General features: G+C 36.0%; 3 protein-coding genes across 3 annotated transcripts; 1 reads left to right on the top strand and 2 right to left on the bottom strand.

The window, feature by feature from the left end:
• Positions 1–7,722: 7,722 nt before the first annotated feature.
• On the bottom strand, positions 7,723–10,442 carry LOC104766838 (CRS2-associated factor 1, chloroplastic). Its single transcript, XM_010490805.3, has 5 exons — positions 9,488–10,442; positions 9,252–9,379; positions 8,923–9,148; positions 8,700–8,827; positions 7,723–8,597 (listed from the first exon to the last, which is right to left on the bottom strand). Exons 1-5 carry the CDS (start codon positions 10,311–10,313, stop codon positions 7,830–7,832), a joined length of 2,076 nt encoding a protein of 691 aa, XP_010489107.1. The 5' UTR covers positions 10,314–10,442; the 3' UTR covers positions 7,723–7,829.
• Positions 10,443–15,024: 4,582 nt separating this feature from the next.
• LOC104766839 (protein unc-13 homolog) lies at positions 15,025–19,143 on the top strand. The gene is made up of 5 exons (XM_010490806.3): positions 15,025–16,065; positions 16,160–17,029; positions 17,124–17,582; positions 17,664–17,853; positions 17,955–19,143. The coding sequence occupies exons 1-5, from the start codon at positions 15,643–15,645 to the stop codon at positions 18,872–18,874; spliced, it is 2,862 nt and encodes a 953-aa protein (XP_010489108.1). The 5' UTR covers positions 15,025–15,642; the 3' UTR covers positions 18,875–19,143.
• A 1,946-nt stretch (positions 19,144–21,089) lies between these two features.
• On the bottom strand, positions 21,090–22,349 carry LOC147921053 (F-box protein At1g30790-like). The gene has a single exon (XM_087501355.1). The coding sequence runs from the start codon at positions 22,347–22,349 to the stop codon at positions 21,390–21,392; it is 960 nt and encodes a 319-aa protein (XP_087357481.1). The 3' UTR covers positions 21,090–21,389.
• Positions 22,350–22,539: the final 190 nt, after the last annotated feature.

Below are 22,539 nucleotides of genomic sequence, written 5' to 3'. Positions count from 1 at the left end.
TGTAATAACTGGTCAATATATTTTAATTATTTTATTATACCTTAGATTTGATCCTGTAGAGCTGTTCTATACCATATAGGAATACAATTATGCTAATAAAGAAATTGAAATCATGACTCAGCGGTGCGACGCTAGTGACAAACTGTAGTATATGGAGGTGGATAGTTTTGGTGATGCGGGTGCGTGTTGACTTCCCAAACGTTACCACCGCCAAATTTAAAATATTTCCAGTATGTCTTTCTTCCAACAAAGAACTTAACACTCTTTATGTCTGGAAACAGAGAAATCTCCTCCCTTCATCAAACAGATTCATGACCCCTTGTACGAAGAATTTTTGTTTTGAAAACGAAGAATCATTGTTTATTAACTTAAGAAAGGTAAAAAAAAGTCGTTGATTAGAATAAAAACTTTTCGAAGCAAAGCTGCTACATCATATCAAACGGATAGATAACAACAACAGGTCTACCGTCTATGACATGAGCGATTAAATTTTGATAATACTGCATACGAAATGATAAAAATCAGAAACACTGATGATCTAACTAAAAAAAACTCAGACCGTATCAAATCCAAACAAAAATGAGGTTGTAATCAGCAAATGAACTAATTCATCAAAGTCAATCTAAACAGTACATTATAATGATGGTTAATAATATCAGTTCCACAGAAAATCAACATATGGTTTTATATATTAACATGCCTTTACGACAATTAGTAGACTAAGCGACTAACTCAGAGGGTATGATGAATTGATCCCCATTCAAGGGCTAACCAATATAGTTCTCCATCTGTCGGAATGAAAGTGACTCCCATCTGTAGATTTCCATATAAGTTTAAGAATTACATTTGTATCAGAACGTACAAGTCAAAGGATTACTGGTGAGTTTAATTGTTACATTAGAAAATAATTAAGAGAGACAGAAGAGGTAAGATTACATAAAAGAGAACAACGTACGTTCCTCTCGCCATCGCCACTGTTGCAATTTTTAAAAATATAAGTTAAGAAAATTAACAGAATTGCATTTGACAGGTACTAACATGGAAAAGAAAAAAAAATTAAGAGATGAGAACAAATGACCACCCAACGATAAGGATGAATCACAAACATAAAGGAAGACTCACACGTCAACGGGCCTTTTAATATATATCAACGAAGACTCACATAAAGGAAAAATCACAAAGATTGAAGATGGAAAAGCCCTTGGTCAGCAAACGTTCAAACCTTCCTCCACAACCACCGGGAATGAACCTAATCTAAAGGCTAAAGCTTTTAAATAAACGTTATAAAATTTCACCTCTTTTTCTGTTAACGGCATGCTGCTGAAAATACGTATAAAATAAGCATCGTATGTTTACTCAATCAAAGAAATAAAGTCATAATTACACCACGTATACACGAAAAGGAGAATCAAAGATCGAACCCAGATCTGCAGTGTGAGTGAATGGAGTACCAAATCAGGGATTCTAAAACAGAACAGAAACTAATCATACAAAGTCACACACGAATTGTATAACTCAAGAACCAACGAATCTATTAAACAGTGGCTATATTTTACAGTCAAATAAACGATGTTTTTTGAAACAGAACTCACTTGGTATAAGAAGAAGAGACAAAGCAAGACTTCACAAGAAGATAAGCAGAGAATATAATACAGAACAGGGATCACCCTAGAGGCGATCGAAATGAGTAGCGATGGTAAGATTCTGTACTGGCGGCGAAATAATACATGGAGGCAAAATTAGGCAACGTTGCACACACTCACTGGAAAATGTGAGAATTAATTAGATCACTTTTATACCGTTTTGATTTTTAGGTTCAGTCGTTCAAATATTTTCAACATGCGAAACCGTAGAATGAACAACAGAGGAGGACAAAAATTAGAAGAGTTCATTGATAAATATATATATATATATATATATATATATATATAAATTCTGAAAAGAGGCAACTCAGCAGTGTTGTGTCTTTTAGATTGTTGAGAACCACTGTGTCGGGAAAGACCGTTCGTTTTGTTTTAACAAAAGAGGTGACTTTTACTTTCATAAAACAATCTCGACTGTTCGTTTTGAAAGAGGCGACTCTTGCTTTCATTGTTTTCTTCTAGTTCTCAACCGTTAGATTATTATTATGACCTCAGCAGTCCCTCCTCTGAATCATGAAGTTTTTCGTGATTGTATTGTAAATCCTTTAGACACGGAATCAATTAAACTAATTTGGAAAACCTTCTTCTGAATCCTTTAGCCACAACGACGCCGCAAACTCACTACCAACGCGCCCGTTGGTTTTGGTTGCGATTCTTTCTTCTCACAAGTTACACACCTTCGCAGCGAAGGTCCACGATTCATTCTCATCACTCCGTTTGCTAATAGATTGCAATTCTGTTTCAAACTAAATAATGAGTACCGATGGTAATGGTGTCACATCTTGTTGACTATGATTAAGAGGATTTTACGAAAACAAAGACTGAATTTACAATGGCAAGTAAACGGATGATTATATATCGCAGATTCTCCGCATATTCACTTCACACGTAAAAGTACATAACATAAGCACTGCAACAACGTCTGTTTCGTTTTAACATCTAATCGAACATTCAAAAAAATTCTAAATATAAAATCTACACATTTGAGAATTGAAACATTAACCATACAAAAATCTGGCAGGCCTACTTACCATCAACGAATCGAAGTCAGGGACAAACGATAGATTTGAAAAACTTAAGAAACAAAAAGTTTACAAAACAAAGATTAATGATGACTGGGTTTAGAAACTATAAGAAGCATCAAAAATTTATTCTGTAATACATTTGTTAAAACACCAACGAATACGCATATCTACACCAGACATACTGTTCAGTTATTGGATGAGAAGAGAGAATAAAAGACTCCTTGCAGTAATTCACGCCAACAAAAAGTATATAGATAGATTGTAAACCAGAACAACTGAAATGGTTGAACGAATTCCAAATATATAGATCTGAAAAGAGGCAATCAAACAGGTGTTTTTACATAGAGAAACGTTGATTCGGCAGGACTAAACAAAGAGAAGCGACGATTTGGGGAAGGAAGAGAAGAACCTTTTCATTTAATAAATTAACGACATCAACTTTGATCTAAACCGTTAGATGAGAAAATAAAATAATCTCATCCGTTGGATTAAAAAGATGATGTCAGCAGTTTCTCAAAAATGGATTTGCTATTATATATAGGAACATAATAATTAAATAATCTACGTTATATTAACTTGAGGCTTTAGAGAAAAAAGGAGCTCGAAACTTTAAATGGATTCGCGACCAAAAAATACTGGAGAGATGGTTTGGCTATTTTTGTCCCTTTTAACGATATGTCTCCCTGCAATTTTACAGATATCAGTTTTTGAGTCATAAAGAGATTTAGTATTCTAAAGATGTCATCATGCCTCTCTCTTGGTTTTGACTTTCTGGGAGTACTGTCGTGCAATGCATGAACAAATTAATCCACATGTACGCATGTGTTTTGTAATAGAACGTTAATTATATAATATACTCTTTCACAACTTAACAAATTAAAAAGCCACGTACACTCATATACAAGAAACACTCATATATAAGAAACATTAACAGGTCATTCGCAGCAAAAATATATAAAATTACCTTGAATTAGAGATTAATGTTTGTTAGTTAAAAAACATTTCAATATAACAATTCTTTAGTTTTATTTAGTACTCAGAAAACAATTTTTTCAAAACTTGTTTATGTAGTCAAGAAAAGTTTATATATAATAAACAAAGAGGTGTAAGACATAGAGGTGTGAAATGTAAAGGTGTAAAATTAATAGATGTGAAACATGGAAGTACAACAAAGAGGTGTAACACATAGAAGTGTTAAATAAAAAGGTGTAAAAATTAATGGATATGATTTTTGAAACCAGGAGGTACAACAAAGAGATGCAAAAATTAAGAGATGTGATTTTTGAAAGATGGGGGTGCGACGAAAAGACACGATTAATAATTTTAAACCGTTGGATTAAAAGTAGAACTAATCTCATCCGTTGGATTAAAAGTTGACACAAAAAAGTGGGTTTGCTATTATATATAGATGTTGGTAAAAAAAAATCTACATGAGTTTTTTTACTCAGTTATGGATAAAGTATATAGCTGCTTAGCTTGATGAAGCTATAACATACTTATGAATATCATCCACAAAGTTCAACACTCATATAGCTTCATCAGCTTTATCCAAAGTTATAGCTTCAACACTCTTCTCAACATGACACCACATATGTTAATTACATGTACTTTGTTATAGCAATTAGATATTTTGAATTAATGATCAAATTGTTAATTACAAAGAGCAATGAGTTTAAAGCTTACAAAATAAAGACACGCTTTTTGTAGATCCCAAAATCTAGGTTCAAAGAGAAAACGAAATCCAGTGAGTAAGAGATGAAAACTGTAAGACTATATTTACGCGCAATTCCTAAAGATAAAAAAAATAAACAGTTGTTACTTGTATGAGTTTAGGCTAAGCAGCGTTGGCTTTTAATAATATCATAATTTTGAGATATTTGTGGAGTGTTACAGGATTGCTACGGATTATAGTCTCGCTTCCATTCTTGTTTTCAATCATTTCTTTGTAGTGAATTTCAGTTTTAAGCTCCTAGAGTCCGTAATGCTGCAATTTAAACTCTCGTCACACGTTCGTGAAATCTCAATTCAATCTTTTACATGTTTACAGAACAACGAATTCAAAGAGTTGAGAATGTAGGAAGTGACCTCTGACGTAGAGGAGGATATCTGAATCCCCATATCTATACCGCACATTATCCATCCGTGAACAAATTCTTGTCTTTATAAACGTACGTGGACATAGATTCGACCACGATAACTCTGGACAAAAAGAGCTAATTAGATATTACACATGATAAAACAAGGTTCTCATAGTTAGGCATCTCCCTAGGGCAATCTACGAGGTCCACATATCCGTTAATATTTACAGTTATAGATCTGACGATTGGATCCGATAGTTTGCTAGATTAGCATGACAAATCGATCACATGACATATCTAGAGAGGGAGAGATCTTTCAGTTGATAGGTTCAACCCTAACTTTGTTTAGTTTTGTTCATTTCTTCCCCCATCAACGAATTTGCCGGTAAGATTCCTCTCTATTATTGTTGATGTACAAAAATTTTCCAATCAGTCAATTGAGTGTCTCTCTCTGAGTAAGCAATCGAAGTTATCTTCATTTGATATTTTCACAACAAGCTAAGTTATTTACCAAAAAATACATATACATGTAAAACCTCTATAAATTAATAAAATCATGACCACAAAATTTTATTAATTTATAGAACTTTTAATTTATCGATAAATTAATAAAATATTGATTTATAAAAAGACTATTCATTTTTATAGTTTTGAATATAATCCATTAAAAATAAGATACTTTTGTTATAATTCATACTTTTATAGAATTTTCTCAATTTATAATTTCGGCTATTCTAATATGATAGATGTCAATAGTTTACTAGATTATCCAGGTAAAAATGATTAATATTTAGAAGTTCAGAATTTGGAAAAAATTGTTGTTACTATCCTTCATTATGTATTCCAAGAAGATATTATGGTATCTATAGAACCAATTACACGTAAGAAAACAAGTATGGCGTCTATGAAGCTTCACAACTTTTGGATACAATTTGAGAATACAACACAAAAAGTTTTTAATGCAATGAGAAATATTATAGATGAGTTTCAACAAGAATGTAAATTCAAGAATAGGCAAATAATAATAGAGTCATATTTCACTAAATTTTTTTAGAGAAAAAAAAAATATATATATATATATATATATAGTTTATATCATTACTCCCTCTCTTTTACAATAAGTTTGTCACTTTATATTTCCAATGTGATTTTTACATCAAATTTTCAAATTTACCATTAACCCAAAGCTTGTTTTTTAAATTAAAATGATAAATTACTCATTAAATAAGGATATATATGTATAATTCAAAAATTTTCATAATTTGTGTGCAATATGTCAAAATGATACTTTTTGTGACAGAAAGAATATTAATTTATTTATGAAACCATATTTTTACATAGGATTTCAAAAAAATATTATCTTATTATAATATTTCAAATATTATATTAAATGTTTGATCGAGAAAGCTCTTGGCGGAAATCCTTCCAGTGTCCATACACGAAGCTGCATTTTGGCAACATTCGAGAACATACAGCTCTTGCAACAGACGTTCTTAAATCGTTGCGTGAAATGTAAATATATATATATATATATATATTTGATTTATATATATAGAAATAATATTAAACAAAATAAATAAAATTCTCTTTTCTATTATATTGTAGTGGCCTTTGAGGAAAATTTTCTGTACAGTATGCTAGTGCTGTGGACTTTGGTGTGTACTTGAGAAGTTTGCCTTCCGCATCATTCGTGCGTCCTTTGTACATAAAGCAATTGTTAAGTTTCTTGGAACCAAGAACTTTTACATATCCGACTTTGCAGGATTTGGAAGTCAGATACATCAACATGTAACAACCTTTGTCTTATATTTTATTTTAATAATCTCTCAAATAACTTGTTTTTAGTTTAGTTTTTTTCTTAGTAGGAGAAGCCATTATTTTAATAGCCGCCGAGTTTGAGTTTTTTAGGATGTATGTAGGAGAACTAATTATTTTAATAGTCACCGACCGAGTTTAGTATGAATTAGAGAACTAAATTGTTTTTTAATAATCTTTCCCAATCTTAATTTTTTTTAGTAATCTTCTTGCAAATAAAGATGCTGTCAACCAAGCTGTAAAGGTGGTACTTCTACAGTATGTTTGTGACAGACTTCCACCTTGTCCCATTCTTCACGTTTCAAGCGACAAAGATTTCACCAAAATTATTTATGCTCTCTAGAAAAGAGGTTTTCAAGTGTATTTAGCTTACAACGACGAAGCCCAAGGTGAACTTATAGCTAGTGCCAACCAAAAATAAGGCCGAATAAGAAGAAGACGAAGTCCAGCTAGAGTGCTGAAAGATTTAGCTAGAAAAGCTAAGCCTGATCTTGAAAGGTCCGACCCATAGAACCAGCGGGCTAAGCCCAGGCTTAGGACCATATTTTTTTGTTTTGAGTTTGTTAATGCCACATAATGTATTGCGTTTTATAAATATTACTTTAAAAGTTCAAAAATCTTTTTAACAATAAGATGTTTTAATTAAAATATTTTTTTTAAGACCACATATTTTAAAATTTTCTTTTGTTGTATACACATATTCGTTTTTTTTTCTTTTATTGCTTGTTTTCTGTCATTTGATTTAAAAATTAATTAGAATTGTAATTTTTAAAGAAAATATATATACATTATTACAACAAATTATAAAAGGGTCCATAAATTTTTTTTTGGCTTCAGGCTACCAAAATTGATTGGACCGGCCCAGAAGAGCGGTGAAGGTGAAGGCCAGGAAAAGGGTGAAGGTGAAGAAGGTAAGAAAGAGGGAGCACAATACTGGAAGAGGAAGCGAGCAGGTGAAGGTGAGGGAGGAGCACAAGACAAGAAGAAGAAGAAGAAGAAGAAACCAGAAGAAGGCTTAAACATATGAGTCTTTATGTTGATATAATCTCCCTAATAATTGATATAATTTTGGTTAGGACTTTATGTTGTCTTTCTAGTAGGAATATCTGAATTTAGGAAAAAACTATTGATTGTATTCCAAATTCGTATTCCAAAATCGCATTTCATAAATCCAAGATATATTTATCTAATTTCTCTTAAAATTACACCTTTTACAATGATGTATAGCTCACATTATACACTACAAAAAAACAAATACATATAATTCCTTATGAAAGTAGTTTAGCTAGTTCATCGACCTTCAATTTTCCATGAGGTATCACTTCTCTGTAATCTTCGTCAAACTCATCAATTTTCTTCTTCTCCTCTCTTTTCACACTCACGGCAACTTCTTTCTTCCTAGTTACCACAACATTACTCGTCTTTGCCTCCAAGTTTCGGTTTTCCTGCTTCTTAACCATTGGCTGTTTTCTCAATCCATGCTGGAAAACTGGTCCCGGTGCAGCTACAGTCGAAAAGGCGACAGTTTTTGCAAAGACTGTGTCTGCGTCCAGCTCAGTACTGTCTAACACAAGTGCAGTCCCGCTCTCTACAGCTTGTTTCATCAGATTCAGAACTCTTTCAATGCTTTGTTTGCTGACCTCTTCTGATCTTTCTGGCTCGTGTTCAGGTTCTTGATCGTCTCCAAGAGAACTATCTGCAGTTAGCTCAGTTACATCTGTAGACAAGCTCTGTATAGAACTGCTTGTGCCTTCCATCGCCGAGAAATCTACTGTTGAAGGGCTCAAATCATGACCATCTGGATCATTTTGCAATTCCATAGAATCCAGTGGAGAGTCCTGGGTCACAGTTTGAGTCTGGTTTGGAGACACCGATGGTTCATCCTCTTCCGGCAAGGCAGTATCAGTATCAACTTCGATATCTCTAAGGTAATCATCCTTTTTATTCGGAGTTGTGAGAGACGATTTCCATTCCCGTCCTCTCCAGATAAGGATCTGCTCGTTTTGAAAAGATATGAGAACACATGGAACAAGATCCTGCAAAGTGAGCCATAACATAACCACCGCGTTCAATAACGAGGCTGTAAACACAAAGATTTAAAATTAAAAACACACATATGAAAAAAAAATATAGCAAACCTTGAGTTTTGCACCTATTTTCCTAAAATCACTGCCTTTCATCCCTTGACAGTCGATCCGAACCAATTCACAAACTTCAAATGCTTCTTTCACATTTTTCACAAGGTCACAATACACACCATTTTTTCCTACATGACCCCCAACCCAACACATGGTAGAGTTAACATTCTCGGGTCTTGAAGAAAAACTACCATATCAAGATTATTGCTATCCAGATGCTTACCTAGCTTACATATGGGCATGAGCTCTCGTCCTTTCCTCCTCATCTCGGTAGCTTCCTGGTGAGTTAAACCCTGAGGCACTTGTTGAATCAGCTTTGGATAAACAGGTGCTACAGGCTTCCACAACATAAGAGGGAACCGCGGTCTTGTCCTGTGGTTATAGTTTCTGCCACGGAATAGGAAAAGCACACCTCCTCTTCTATATATCACCTTCCCTCCAATTTTCTCCTGCCAATTCATCAAAACTTCATGAAGAACGAACACAACATATCGAAGAAGTATGATCCATGTATTGTCTACTAATATAAACAAAACAGATCCAAGGAGAAACCTCTAATTGCTCGCAAACATTATCCATGTCGACTGTACAAACTCCTTTGCATTTAATCTTACAAACCCTTCGCCGCTTCCATAAATCATGTATGTTGTTCAGCATGTTATGCGTCAAGCCATCTCTGCCTGAGAAAAGACAAAAACTTGATATTATATCTTCGCCTACTCTAACTACCTGAGCTTCCATAGATACTAATTTTGATCATCAACAAAAAGTATCGAGCTTTATTATACCCATATTCAATTGCCTAGTTGTCTTCAAGCAAGAAGTGACCAGCTCTCTAATCTCTTCCTTAGTCAATGGTTCCCCTAAAATCTCCTCCTTGGTGTAAACATACCTCGGACCTACCCCGGGTCGAAAAGGACCCGGTTTCTGCACCGGTTTAACCCCTTTCTTTCCCACCGGAGGCAATCGGAAAGAATCGAACTCTCTCGGCGTCTTCTGAGACTGAGGAAGCGGAGCACGACCAGTCCATGGCCTTCCCATAGTCGTAGGCCCAAAAGGCGCGTAAGCAGGCTCACGAAGCTTCAAAGGCTTAACCTTTGGCGTCTCCGTGTAACTGTACTTGAATTCAAAAGGAGCTCCATTGATGACGTAAGATAACCCGTCTTCGCTTAGCTTAACCTCCGCCTTAGCGTCTAACTGCGGCGGCGAATCGGGTACTCTAGGTTTGTTCTTGGGTTTATTGGGTCCTGAATCGGGTTTGGAGTATTTGGATCTTCGACCCGGAATCGAACGAGCAGACGGAAGTGAAGGAGTGCCTCTTGATCTAAACGGCGAAGTTTTAGGCTCTGAAGCTGCAGCTTCGGAGTCGTGTGTATGGACGATTTTAGTAGCGGCATCGAATCGGCGGTCGCGACGGATCTCAGCCTCAAGTTCTTCTTGGCTCCGGCGACGCTGCTCGAACCGCTCGGCATTAGCGTTGCCCCACCTAGAGAATCGGATCTCACTGGGTGCTCTTGTGTTCGGCTTAGGAAATAGAGATGGCGCGAAAATTGGAAAAAGGGTGTTGTTGAGTTTCAACGACATTGCCGGAGAAAACAGAGCGTCGCAGAGCATACGAAGGTTTTAGTCTTAGACAAGACTCATCCACACTCCACAGGTATTGAATGTGGTAGGTCAAAACTATGGGGTCGAATTTGTGAAAGATCAAAACATAAAAGGGCCGAATAAAGCCCACTTGTTTTTAAAACAAACTCCCAAATCTAATTTAAGTTATATAGATTAGTTTGGATATTAAGTTTTTATTTTTGAAAAAATGACAATAATGTCTACCCCTGTGTTGGTCACAATTTAACAAATTTTTTCCGCTGAAGTAGACATTATTGTCATTTTTCTTTTGTTAGTTTTTAAATTGATTAAAATATAATAATATTTTTTTGTAATATATCACATGAAAATAGGGTTAACTTTTTAAGAACATTCCTTAAATAAGTATATAAAGATTTCCAAAGTAATATGTATAACTTAAATTATATTTGGGTTAGTTTGGTTAATTGTTTTATGATCCAAACAACTTATACATGATCTAAACCCTTGAAACTTAATCTAAATTATATTTGGATTAATTTTCGTACAATATTTCTTAACATCAAAAAAACAAATTAAACCCAAACCAAATATTTGAACAAACCAAAAAAAATATTTTGTATAACAAATTGTGATGTAAGTTTTTTATTTACATAGTAAAGCAAAAATAGTTGGATTAATATTGAGTATTAATAATAATAATAATAATAAACAATGGATTAAGGTACGGGTTAAATGGAGTGTTTTTTTGGCATATAAATATTTTTTATAACAACTATCACAATTTCATTCATTAATTCAACTGAACTCCTGAGGAAGTAAGGTTTTAGCCTTGTCGAATAAGTAGCGACAACCGGAAAATTTCGGATGAGATGAACGAAGGAATTGCCGACTTTTTAAATTTGTGTTGTTTGTTTGCAATCTTTTTAATATCATATATTTGTAGTCACACGCTTCTCCTTATATTATGAAATAAAACAAAATACCAAAAATAATAATTCTCTCTCATCTCCTTTGATCAAAATCACCGATATCTACAAAATCTAAAATCTTTGAGTGTAATTTCTTTGGTTTATTCTAAGATTTGGTTTAGGTTTAGTTTTTTTATGTTAAGAAATATTGTATCAAAATCAATCCAATTATAATTTAGATCAAGTTTTAAGGTTTTTAGATCAGGTCTAAGTTGTTTGGATCAAAAAAAAATTAACTTAAATTAACCCAAATATAATTTAAGTTATACAGATTTATTTGGATATTAATTTTTTATTTAAGAAAAAATGACAATAATTTCTACAATAAATGACATGTACATAACAAATGATTAATGAATTGAAATCTTAAAATAAAACAAAAATATTGTCTTCCATAACCTAAATTAGAAACTAATAGTAGAACAAAAGTTTTAATAGACTCGAAGTGGAACAAAAGACTCAAGGTAGCATAAAACCTATAACAAAAGACTCGAAGTAGAACGAAACCTTTGATAGACCCACACTCGAAGTATTGGTTCTTGTTTGAGCTTTGTTCCTAGCAGTTCAACCCACACTCGGCAAAAACTTACAAAATAATTTCTGTGTAACATGTTATTAAAATGCACACCCACAAATAAATATTGCACACAAAAGTTGGTGCAGGATATGCTACATGAAAGATTGACTTCATGTTGCCAAACAAATGGTTTATGGATGCACTGTACGGTGCATAGATATATAAGTTGTTGCATGTAAGTAGCTTAACCGAATGTCATTTTGAGATATTTTACACACAAAAAAAAAAAAAAACTTAAACTCTACATATATGATTTAAATAATAAATGACTAATAAGTTAAATTCAATAAAAAGGAATTTTGGATCAAGATACTTGATTAAACAGTAAACCAAAATGATGCTCTCTCTCTCACACACAAAATTGTCATTTTCAGATTTTATTATTTTGTTTGAGTGTTGTTTTATATTTTCAATACAGTTTTAAAGATTAAATTTATTTTTTATTTATAATATTTTGCTTATATAATTTTTTAATTAATATATTGAAAAGAGTAAAATAAAAATTTACTTAGTTTTTTAAACATGTGTGAAATATGTTATCATTGTGTAAAAAACATGTAATATTGATCAAAACCTGTGAATACAATTATACAAATGGGTCAATTGTGTTTTTCTTTAAGCAAGGTCTCGAATCAATTATATATTGTTTTAAGTAAAATGAAAAAATGTAATATTGATCAAAACCTCTGAATACAAAATGGGTCAATTGTGTTTTTCTTTAAGCAAGCTCTCGAACAAATAAAATATTGTTTTAAAGTAAAATTGGAAAACTTCAAATGATTCCCAAATGCAATGATTCTTGTTATTATTTTTTGTGTTGTAGCTATTTGAACACGAAGGAACAGAAGCATATGATTAGAAGAATAATTAAACAATGGTCAACAACCGCCGCACCACATGGCCATATTAAAGAATATCTCGTTACTTGACCCAAAAAAAAAATAGCCTAAAATTTTAGTTGAATTGGTACTTGTTCATACCGTGTGAAAATGGTGTCAAACCTTAATAAATTTGACGTGTGAAGAAGATATTGAAAATTTCCACCAAATATGAACTCTAGAACTCATAATGGTACAAACTTTTGTGTTCAACTAGGTCTAACGACATATACAGGTCTATTTGTGACAGGTGTTTGTACCTAATTCCCATGTTCTGAATTGTATTTGTATCATCATCATCTTGTATGTAAATTGTATATCCCTTTCTTTTAATTTTATTTGATTTTTGTTTTTTTAAAAAGGAAATAAAATTAATTAATACTAGTACAATAGTATAGATTAGGGAGTGACATATAGGTCCGTCCATTTCAAAGGATGAGCTTCTTAATTAAATCTAGTTCGAATCTCACTTGAATCACTATATGCTGGTTAACAATTTTTTTTTTTTTAATTTGGGGTCAAAGACTAAAGACTAAGGTTTTTTCTTTTGTTAGAGATCGCTTGCAGAGTCGCACGATCGGCTGGTCAGCGTGGTTACTCTCAAAAGAGAGAAAAGAGGTGATGATTAAGTCTATCGCGACGACTATCCCAACTTTTGTGATGTCTTGTTATCATCTGCCAAAGACTAACACATCTAAACTGACTAGTACAGTGGCAAATTTCTGGTGGAGTACGAATGAACAGGCAGGGGGTATGCATTGGATCGCTTGGAAGAGGCTCTGTTGCAGCAAACAGTTGGGTGGTTTGGGTTTCAAGAGTGTTGATGATTTTAACACGGTTTTGCTGGTTAAGCAGTTGTGGAGACTGATAGATTATTCGGACTCTTTGTTTGCCAGGGTTTTTAAAAGTAGGTATTATCGGAACTCAGATCCTATAGATCCAATACGATCTTATTCACCCTCGTATGGGTGGAGGAGCATCGTCTCTGTTCGCTCTCTGGTGAACAAAGAGCTTATTACACGGGTTGGCTCAGGGACCTCCATTTCTATATGGAGTGATCCCTGAATTCCGGCTCAATTCCCGAGACCAGCCTTAAGTAACGGTCCTTTTAGGACCCAACTCTCCGGTTACCCCATTTAATGGATCGTCAAACGAATTTTTGGCGTAAGGATCTGCTCACTCAGCATTTTGGTCCCGTGGATGTCGCTCTGATAGAGGCTATACTTCTAAGTAGTTGCTCAAAGGAAGATTATTTAGGATGGCACTTTACTAAAACTGGGAAATATACGGTCAAATATGGGTATGAGACAGAACGTTTGGATGTCCAAGGTCATTTTGTGTCCGCCGGCCCGACAAGTCTGGGCTTTAGCCCATGTACCAGTGGGGCCACATCTCTTTCCGACGGGGTCTGTGTATGCTAATGTCGATCATTTTCTAGATCCTAAAGGTCCGGGTTCACAGGTTTTAGCCTTTCCTTGGCTGATGTGGTACATTTGGAAAGATCGGAATGCACATGTTTTCGAGATTCAGGTGGAACGCCCGGATGAGGTTGTCTGGGTGGAGGAAGGCGAGGTGTTGACTTGGCAGAAGGCTCAGGTGGATGACGAGGGGGAAGAGATTCCCTCCACCCCTACGCGTCCACCGTCTGGGCCTTACGAGGGCATATCGCTTCCCCCGGTGTTTACGGGACATAGATGTTATGTTGACGGCTCTTGGAAGGCGACTGATGTTTTTGCAGGTGCAGGATGGTGATGTACCTCGTCACAAGGATCGCCACCGGTGCTTGGAGCAACAAATTTCCGGCGAAGTTTATCCCCGTTATATGCCGAAGTTGAAGCCTTCCTCTAGGCGATGCAATGCATGATTGAACATGACTTCCAGGATATGGTTTTCCTTACCGACTACTCAGACTTGGTGAAGATGGTTTCTTCTTATACTGATTGGCCAGCTTTCGCAACATACCTCGACGATATTCAGATGGACAAGGAGGAGTTTTCTTCCTTCTCTTTGCTTTATGTTTCTCGCCATGCTAATGTACGAATGGATTCTTTAGCACACCATGTGCGTGTGTCTCCGCATCATGTTTTATTTGTACATAATTTTCCCTCTAATTGGTTCGTTCAAGCTGATTCTTTTATTGACAAAAAAAACTTTTTTTTAATTTAAAAAATCTAGTTTATATGTCATATATCAATATGCAAATAAAGGAAGTAATTAGATGAAAACACATTTGATCTCTTCCAAGCTTCAACGAATGAGACTGATTACCCCCCTTATATATTTTATTTCCCACTATAACATTTTCCTTTCTTTCTAACAGTAATGACACTCCCTAATCTATACTATTCTACTAATATTAATTAATTATCTTGCCTTAGAAAAACAAAAATCAAATAAAACTAAAAGAAAGGGAAAATACACAATTACATACAAATACAATTCCGAACATGTGCATTATTAGGTACCCAAAGACAAACACCTGTCTCAAATCTTCTTCTCACTAATTCCCTTGTCATCTGCTTTGTACTTTTGTCTGCTTTTCTTCTTTCAAAATCATTCAGTCTTTAACCTCAAGCAAGAATCATTATCTGAGCATCACCAAATTCTTCATCTTTTTTAGTTTATAATTTTTTTTGTCCTTCAAGAACAAAAAAAAAAAAAAACAAACAAATAGTAAAGTTTAATACTTCATCTCTCTGTACAGTTTTGTCTGTTTCTTTGTACATTTTGGTGATGAATCAGTGATTGTTTCTTCTTCTTCTTACCTTTGATCTAATCGTTTCCGCAAAATATTCTCTTGTCGCTTCTTTCTGATTCTGATCATCCCCCCAAAAACAAAGGTTTAATTTTATTTTTGTTAAATCAGGGAAGGGTTTTTGAGTATATATTCTCTTGTCGCTTTTTACTTTGATCCAAAAATTCCAAGTGGAAAAATGGAATCGTTGTTACCTTCCCCATTTGGCGATCCAGCTCCTAATTTATCTGATTCGGAGCTCCGTGAATCCGCTTACGAGATCTTAGCCGCTGCTTGCCGGACCACCGGAAGTCGTCCCCTCACTTACACCCCTCAATCCCCCAAATCTGATCGGAGCAACGGTGTCCCGACGGCTTGTTTATCTCCATCGCCGTCGCTTCATAGATCTCTGACGTCTACAGCTGCTAGTAAGGTGAAGAAGGCCTTAGGGATGAAGAAACGAAACGGTGACGGAGACGGCGGAGGAGGAGCATCGTCTGGTCAACCTGATCGGAGTAAGAAATCCGTCACGGTCGGTGAGTTGGTTCGGTTACAGATGCGAATTTCTGAACAGATCGATTCAAGGATTCGTAGAGCTCTTCTTAGGATCGCTTCTGGTCAGGTACGTTTCTCATTGTATGTAAAAAGGTAGCATTTTTATATTTCCCCTAAGAAGAGTTGGGATTGAGCTTTGGCATATGTGGGTTTGATTGTAGCTTGGGAGGCGTGTGGAGATGTTGGTGTTACCTCTTGAGCTTCTGCAACAGCTCAAAGCTTCAGATTTTCCAGATCAGGAAGAGTATGAATCATGGCAGAGAAGAAACTTGAAGCTTCTTGAAGCCGGTCTGATATTATATCCTTGTGTGCCGTTAACTAAATCAGATAAATCTGTTCAACAGCTTAAGCAGATCATCAGGTCAGGTCTCGAGAGGCCGTTAGATACCGGGAAGATTACAGGGGAGACGCAGAATCTTAGGAGTTTAGTAATGTCTCTTGCTAGTCGGTCTGACAACAATGGGATTGGTTCCGAGACTTGTCATTGGGCTGATGGGTTTCCCCTGAATCTTAGAATCTATAAAATGCTTTTAGAGTCTTGTTTTGATGTGAACGATGAGTTGTTGATCGTTGAAGAGGTAGATGAAGTTTTGGAGCTTGTGAAGAAAACATGGCCTGTCTTGGGTATGAATCAGATGATTCACAACGTTTGTTTTCTCTGGGTGTTGTTTAATCGGTATGTTACAACTGGGCAAGTGGAGAATGACTTGCTTGTAGCTGCTCATAACTTGATACTCGAAATCGAGAACGACGCAAAGGAGACGAATGATCCTGTGTATTCAAAGATCTTGGGTTCTGTTTTAAGTTTGATTGTGGATTGGGCTGAGAAGAGACTTCTTGCTTACCATGATACTTTCAACATTGATAACGTCGAGACGCTTGAAACTACAGTTTCTTTGGGGATTTTGGTAGCTAAAGTACTTGGTGAAGATACTTCTAGTGAATATAGGAGGAAAAAAAAGCATGTTGATTCAGGGCGTGATCGTGTCGATACTTATATCAGATCTTCGTTGCGTATGGCTTTTTCACAGGTTTGTTAATTTTCCCTTTTTTTTTGTTGATTGTATTTTGTATTTGAGGCCATTTATGTAGTTTTGTTTTTCTTCTACTGTTTGGTTGTAATAGACAAAGAGGATGGTGGAACATAGCAAGAAATCAAAATCCCGTCAGAACACTAGCAATCTTCCGGCTCTTGCGATTCTTGCAGAGGATATTGGTCATTTAGCTTTCAACGAGAAGGCGATATTTAGTCCAATCTTAAAGAACTGGCATCCTCTTGCAGCTGGTGTAGCTGCAGCTACGCTTCATTCATGCTACGGAACTGAATTGAAGAAGTTCGTGTCTGGTATTACTGAGTTGACGCCGGATGCTATAAGAGTACTCACCGCTGCAGATAAGCTTGAGAAGGATCTGGTGCAGATTGCAGTTCAAGATGCAGTAGATAGTGAAGATGGCGGGAAATCAGTTATTAGAGAGATGCCTCCTTTTGAAGCGGAAGTCGTTATTGGCAACCTTGTGAAATCATGGATCAAAACTAGAGTTGATAGGCTTAAGGAGTGGATTGACAGGAATCTCCAGCAAGAGGTAGCTAACGGCTTTAAAAATCTTTCCTTTTTGGTTTTGCCTTAAGAGTGTATTGATTGGTTGTGTAACTTTCTATTGCAGGTATGGAATCCTAGATCGAATAAACTTGGTATCGCTCCTTCTGCGGTTGATGTACTGAGGATGGTAGATGAGACATTGGAAGCGTTTTTCTTGTTGCCAATACTAATGCATCAAGTTTTACTTCCTGAGCTAACGTCAGGTCTCGACAAATGTATGCAGCATTACGTATCAAAGGCGAAATCTTCCTGTGGTATGCAGATTCAATTATCTGGTATTTTGAATGATGAAGCTAATGCTTTGTTGATTTCTCACTTATGGAAGTTTTTTATTTTTCTTTATGGAATTGATTAGGCTCGCGGAATACGTTTCTACCTGCTCTGCCTGCTTTAACAAGATGCACGGTCGGGTCGAGACTACATGGTGTATTTAAGAAAAAGGAGAAGCCAATGGTAGCTTCTCACAGGAGAAAATCACAGTCGGCGTCGAGTAATGACTCGGCAGAAATAATTCAGTTCTGTTGCAGAATCAACACTCTGCAGTATATTAGGACAGAGATCGAATCACCGGGGAGAAAAACACTGAACCGTCTCCCAGATTCCGAAGTTGCTTCTTTGGATGGTAACGGTAAAGTCTTTGAACAGTCGATCGGTCATTGCTCGAAAGGAATACAGCAATTGTCTGAAGCAACTGCTTACAAGATTGTCTTCCACGATCTGAGCTACGTTCTCTGGGATGGTCTGTATATCGGGGAAGTTCCTTCCTCGAGGATCGAGGCGTTTCTCCAAGAGCTCGAACGGTGCCTTGAGATCATCTCCTCAACGGTTCATGACAGAGTCAGAACCAGAGTCATTTCAGACATCATGAGAGCTTCTTTCGACGGGTTCTTATTGGTCCTCCTCGCAGGTGGACCATCACGTGGCTTCACAGTTCAAGACTCTGCTGTGGTGGAGGAGGATTTCAAGTTTCTGTGTGATCTTTTCTGGTCAAATGGAGACGGATTGCCTTTGGATTTAATCGAGAAGGTTTCGACGACGGTCAAGAGTATACTTCCGCTGCTGCGCACTGATACAGACTCTTTGATTGAACGTTTTAAAGCTGTGTGTCTCGAGAATCATGGTTCTGACAGAGGGAAGCTTCCACTACCGCCGACTTCTGGTCCGTGGAGTCCAACAGAACCAAACACACTTTTAAGAGTATTGTGTTACCGTTATGATGAGTCTGCTACTAAGTTTCTGAAGAAGGCTTATAACTTGCCCAGGAAGCTAACCTGAGAACTATCGAGAGTTGGGAATTTGAAACAGATGGTGATTTTAGTGGTATACGCCGGTTTAGTTTGAAATGTGGGATACTGTATGTTTTTTTGGTTAACCGTCTGGTATTGGCAAATTAAATTACTTGTACACAAGAAAGTAGAAACCCTTTAGTGAAATATTCGTCTTTTGTACTAATCAAAGCTTGTGGGCTTTGTAGTTTATACTTTACATGTTGTCGACTGTTATCATTTTGTTTATTTAATAATTAATACCTTTGTTTTTCATCATTCTTTTTAAATTTATCTGATTGACAATGGTGAAATTAATTGCTACAAATCACACTGTTCATCAGTTCATGTCATGAGCATCAGAAATGATTATCGTATATCGAACTTTCCACAAATATACATGTGCAACGATCTAGTCTTTTGTTAAAATTCTGTAGTGATTTTTTTTTTTGAGTTACATTGTAACCACATTTTTCAAACTTTTAACCACACAGATAAAGCTTCTTCAAATAACGCAATATCTTCGGTTGATTACTACGGTGCACTTCTTTGATTACCTCGATCGAGTTCTTCTCCATCCGTTACATCCTCATAATTGCTTTCATGAGTAACTCCATATGACAATGATGTTGGTGGTGGAAGACATGGACTATCAGCGAGATGGTCTTGATGAGGTGTTTGGATTTATGACATGTGGTGATTAGACGATACATTTTTTGTGGACTAAATAGTTACATGGATCACAAGCATAACCTATCTCTTTGTTTCCACCCAAGCCACAAGCACTACAAGGTTCTTCAATTTGTCTAGGAAATAAGGTGAGAGGATGTTGATGGCTCTCTGAGTCTGTGATAGTAAAAGGAGGATCTTCCTTCATGCAATCCAAATCGAGACGAAAATCACACTCAATACAACGATAAAATATACTACCGAGGTTTTTGCCACACCAATCACAAGCGTTGTTAGATTCATAAACAACGTTTCGGTCAAGCATAGAGGCAAGTGAGTACACCGTAAGAGGGATATTGCCCTCAAACGAATGGATATTGGATTCTGAAAACCTAAGGGTAGTATAGAGAATGTGGTTGGGGTGATAAGGATGTCTCAGACGTAGCGGGACGATGTCACAGCCTTCGTGGAACACGAGCTTGCAGATGTCGCAATAGTAATGCCAATCATTCCAATTGTCGTCAGCACTCTCGCCAATTGCTGTGCAACTAAGACATCTTGAAGGAAGAGAATTATCTTGGTGAGGATGAGCTGGATCAGAGAGACGGCATCTTGGTGCGAGATCTTGATATTTTCGTTGCAAGGAAGAGTCTAATTAATTAGGGGTTAAAGCAAAATATATATTTGTAAAGTATGATTGTATGAACACGGATGTTACGTGTTATTTGAATTTAGTTAAATAAAAGGAAAATTATATAGTGAATCAGTTGTTTTTTTAACGACTTATTAGTCGAGGTCTAGAGATAAAGCGGTGGGTTGTCAATGATTGTAGTATCCAATTTGCTGTCAAACATATATCTCATCACAGTGATTTGTTAACAAAAAAAAGAAATTAACGTTTATGTCAAATTTAAAAATTATATTAGACATTTTTTTAATAATGATATCATGATATGAATCTTGATAGTTTCGAAATTCTTTAAACTGGATGTGCATATGGAAGACAAGTTTTTGGGAGACTTTTTACATTTTTGAAATCCGCATGCCGTGTGATTATCAGATCATTAGAGACCAAATAAATGAATTTTATTTCCAAAAATTGTTCCCACTCTCTTGTTTCACTTGAAATCGATGATTATGAATACATGAAAAGTGCTTGAGGCTATACTCTGTCTAGTGATAAACAAAGACGAGAGTTTCCACTGAGACTTCTGAATGGTTGTGTAGTATTAGCGTGGACCGGGCTTCCAGACGGTGAATACAAATATTTTGGTATGGGAAAAGACTTGGACTGTCGTATAGAGCATATATTATAGTATGCACGGGTAAGATACTGCGATGAAGATCATAATGGTACGAAGTTTTTGAGGAATGTAGTAAAAAAAATGCAGATCAACAATGAATTTATAATAGTGGAGTTTTATGCTTAAGAGCACTAGTATACAGACTTTTAGTACACAACAATATAATATAATTAATTAAATGCGAACTAGTCCTGCTTTAGTATGGTCATAAACATACTACACAACCATTCAAGAGTGAGAGGGAACCGAATATAAATAATCAGACAGTCTTTCGATTAATCTAGAAAGAAATAATATTGTCTACATGGTCACATGATCTAGACAAATACCAAAAAGTATCGGAATGACGCTTACACTCATTTGCGATTCCTCCAACTATAACTCTTCTTCTGAAATTATTCTTCTCTAAGTCATAGAAGAAAATCTCGGGAGCATCCTTTTCTAATGACGACACAATACAGATTTCTCCAGCATCAGTGGTGCCGCAGATTTTCATTAGTTCGAGATTCCAGTATGAATCACAAAAAGAAGGAGAAAGAAGACCAGTCTTGGTCAACCAAATTTGCTTCTTAATATCATCAAGCGCACACAAAATATAACCTTGTTGACAGAAAATAAGGCTAATTTCCCTTTGTAGTTTATTAGTTTTAGACGATCTAACTTCTCTTTTTCTTTTGATGCTTCAACGAAAAGTAACCGTTCAACCCCAACATCAAAACACACTATAACAAAGCTGTTGCTGCTGCTCGATATTTTTTCCGAAGCTGCATAATATACAACTCCATTGATGCATAACACTTGGCTGTCATGACGATCATAAGAGATATTACATTCAACGTGCCTCCAAGATGAAAAAGAAGAAGATTGCATTTGATCTCCTTGCAACGTACATACATTATGTTTGACCAAGCCGCCCACTCTCATCATGATGCGCAATATCTTGTATTGACCTTTCCTTGTGTCGTATCCCAAGTACATAAAACAATACTCATACTTGGGATCAATCCCGGTCAGGTCATTAGGAATCCTTAGTACTTGTCTTGTTGTTGGATTCCATATCAAGAAACAAGGAGGACTCTGACCAAGCTCCCCAACAGATATACAGATGATGCCACGGACAGAACTGCAGAAGCCCAGGAACTGAACATGAGAGTTTCTAGAGACCAGCATTTCGTGTTTGGATATAAGTGATGAATCGTTTGATGATTCTTGAGGAAAAAGAGGCGTCGATAAACAGAGAAATCGATTCTTACGACTGGGATTGTATTGAATAACATCACAGCAGACGAGGAAACGTGGTCGAGATAGAGACAAAGACATAAAAGAGTCAATGAAAAATCGGCTACGTGTAATGGAACACCACTGCTTCGATACGCACCTAAATCGAAAAATAGATTCCGCTGGCAACCTTTGGAGTATCTCGATCGTAAGATCTAGAGGAATCGTTTCGGTGTTTCTGTTTACAACGTTTGTCTCGTTGAAGTCTCCATCTCTCTGATGCTGTGTTTTCATGGTCGCCGCCCCCAATAAGTAAACAACACAAACCCTAAACCAATTATATACTGTTGGTGAAAGTTTGTTGAACAAGAAAGAAACGGGTCAATTACAAAGCCCAATAGCTGACCAAAAGCAGAGAGACTCGGCCCATTATACTTTTTTAAAACAAGGCTTTATGGTTTTGTCACGTGCCGAAAGGTTTGAA

Source organism: Camelina sativa, chromosome 19, assembly GCF_030686135.1.
Source record: "Camelina sativa cultivar CO46 ecotype springtype chromosome 19, ASM3068613v1".
In the NCBI taxonomy this organism is placed as follows: Eukaryota; Viridiplantae; Streptophyta; class Magnoliopsida; order Brassicales; family Brassicaceae; genus Camelina; species Camelina sativa.
This window is presented reverse-complemented; position numbering and strand designations above follow the sequence as displayed.

Excerpts from the sequence above, each read along its gene's own strand:
- LOC147921053 (XM_087501355.1), bottom strand. The coding sequence starts at position 22,349 with ATGAAAACACAGCATCAGAGAGATGGAGACTTCAACGAGACAAACGTT.
- LOC104766838 (XM_010490805.3), bottom strand. The coding sequence starts at position 10,313 with ATGCTCTGCGACGCTCTGTTTTCTCCGGCAATGTCGTTGAAACTCAAC. Across the intron at positions 9,149-9,251 it reads ATGTTTGCGAGCAATTAGAG|GAGAAAATTGGAGGGAAGGT; the intron begins GTTTCTCCTTGG and ends ATGAATTGGCAG. Across the intron at positions 8,828-8,922 it reads CATGCCCATATGTAAGCTAG|GAAAAAATGGTGTGTATTGT; the intron begins GTAAGCATCTGG and ends GGGGTCATGTAG.
- LOC104766839 (XM_010490806.3), top strand. The coding sequence starts at position 15,643 with ATGGAATCGTTGTTACCTTCCCCATTTGGCGATCCAGCTCCTAATTTA. Across the intron at positions 17,583-17,663 it reads ACAGGAATCTCCAGCAAGAG|GTATGGAATCCTAGATCGAA; the intron begins GTAGCTAACGGC and ends TTTCTATTGCAG. Across the intron at positions 17,854-17,954 it reads AAAGGCGAAATCTTCCTGTG|GCTCGCGGAATACGTTTCTA; the intron begins GTATGCAGATTC and ends GGAATTGATTAG.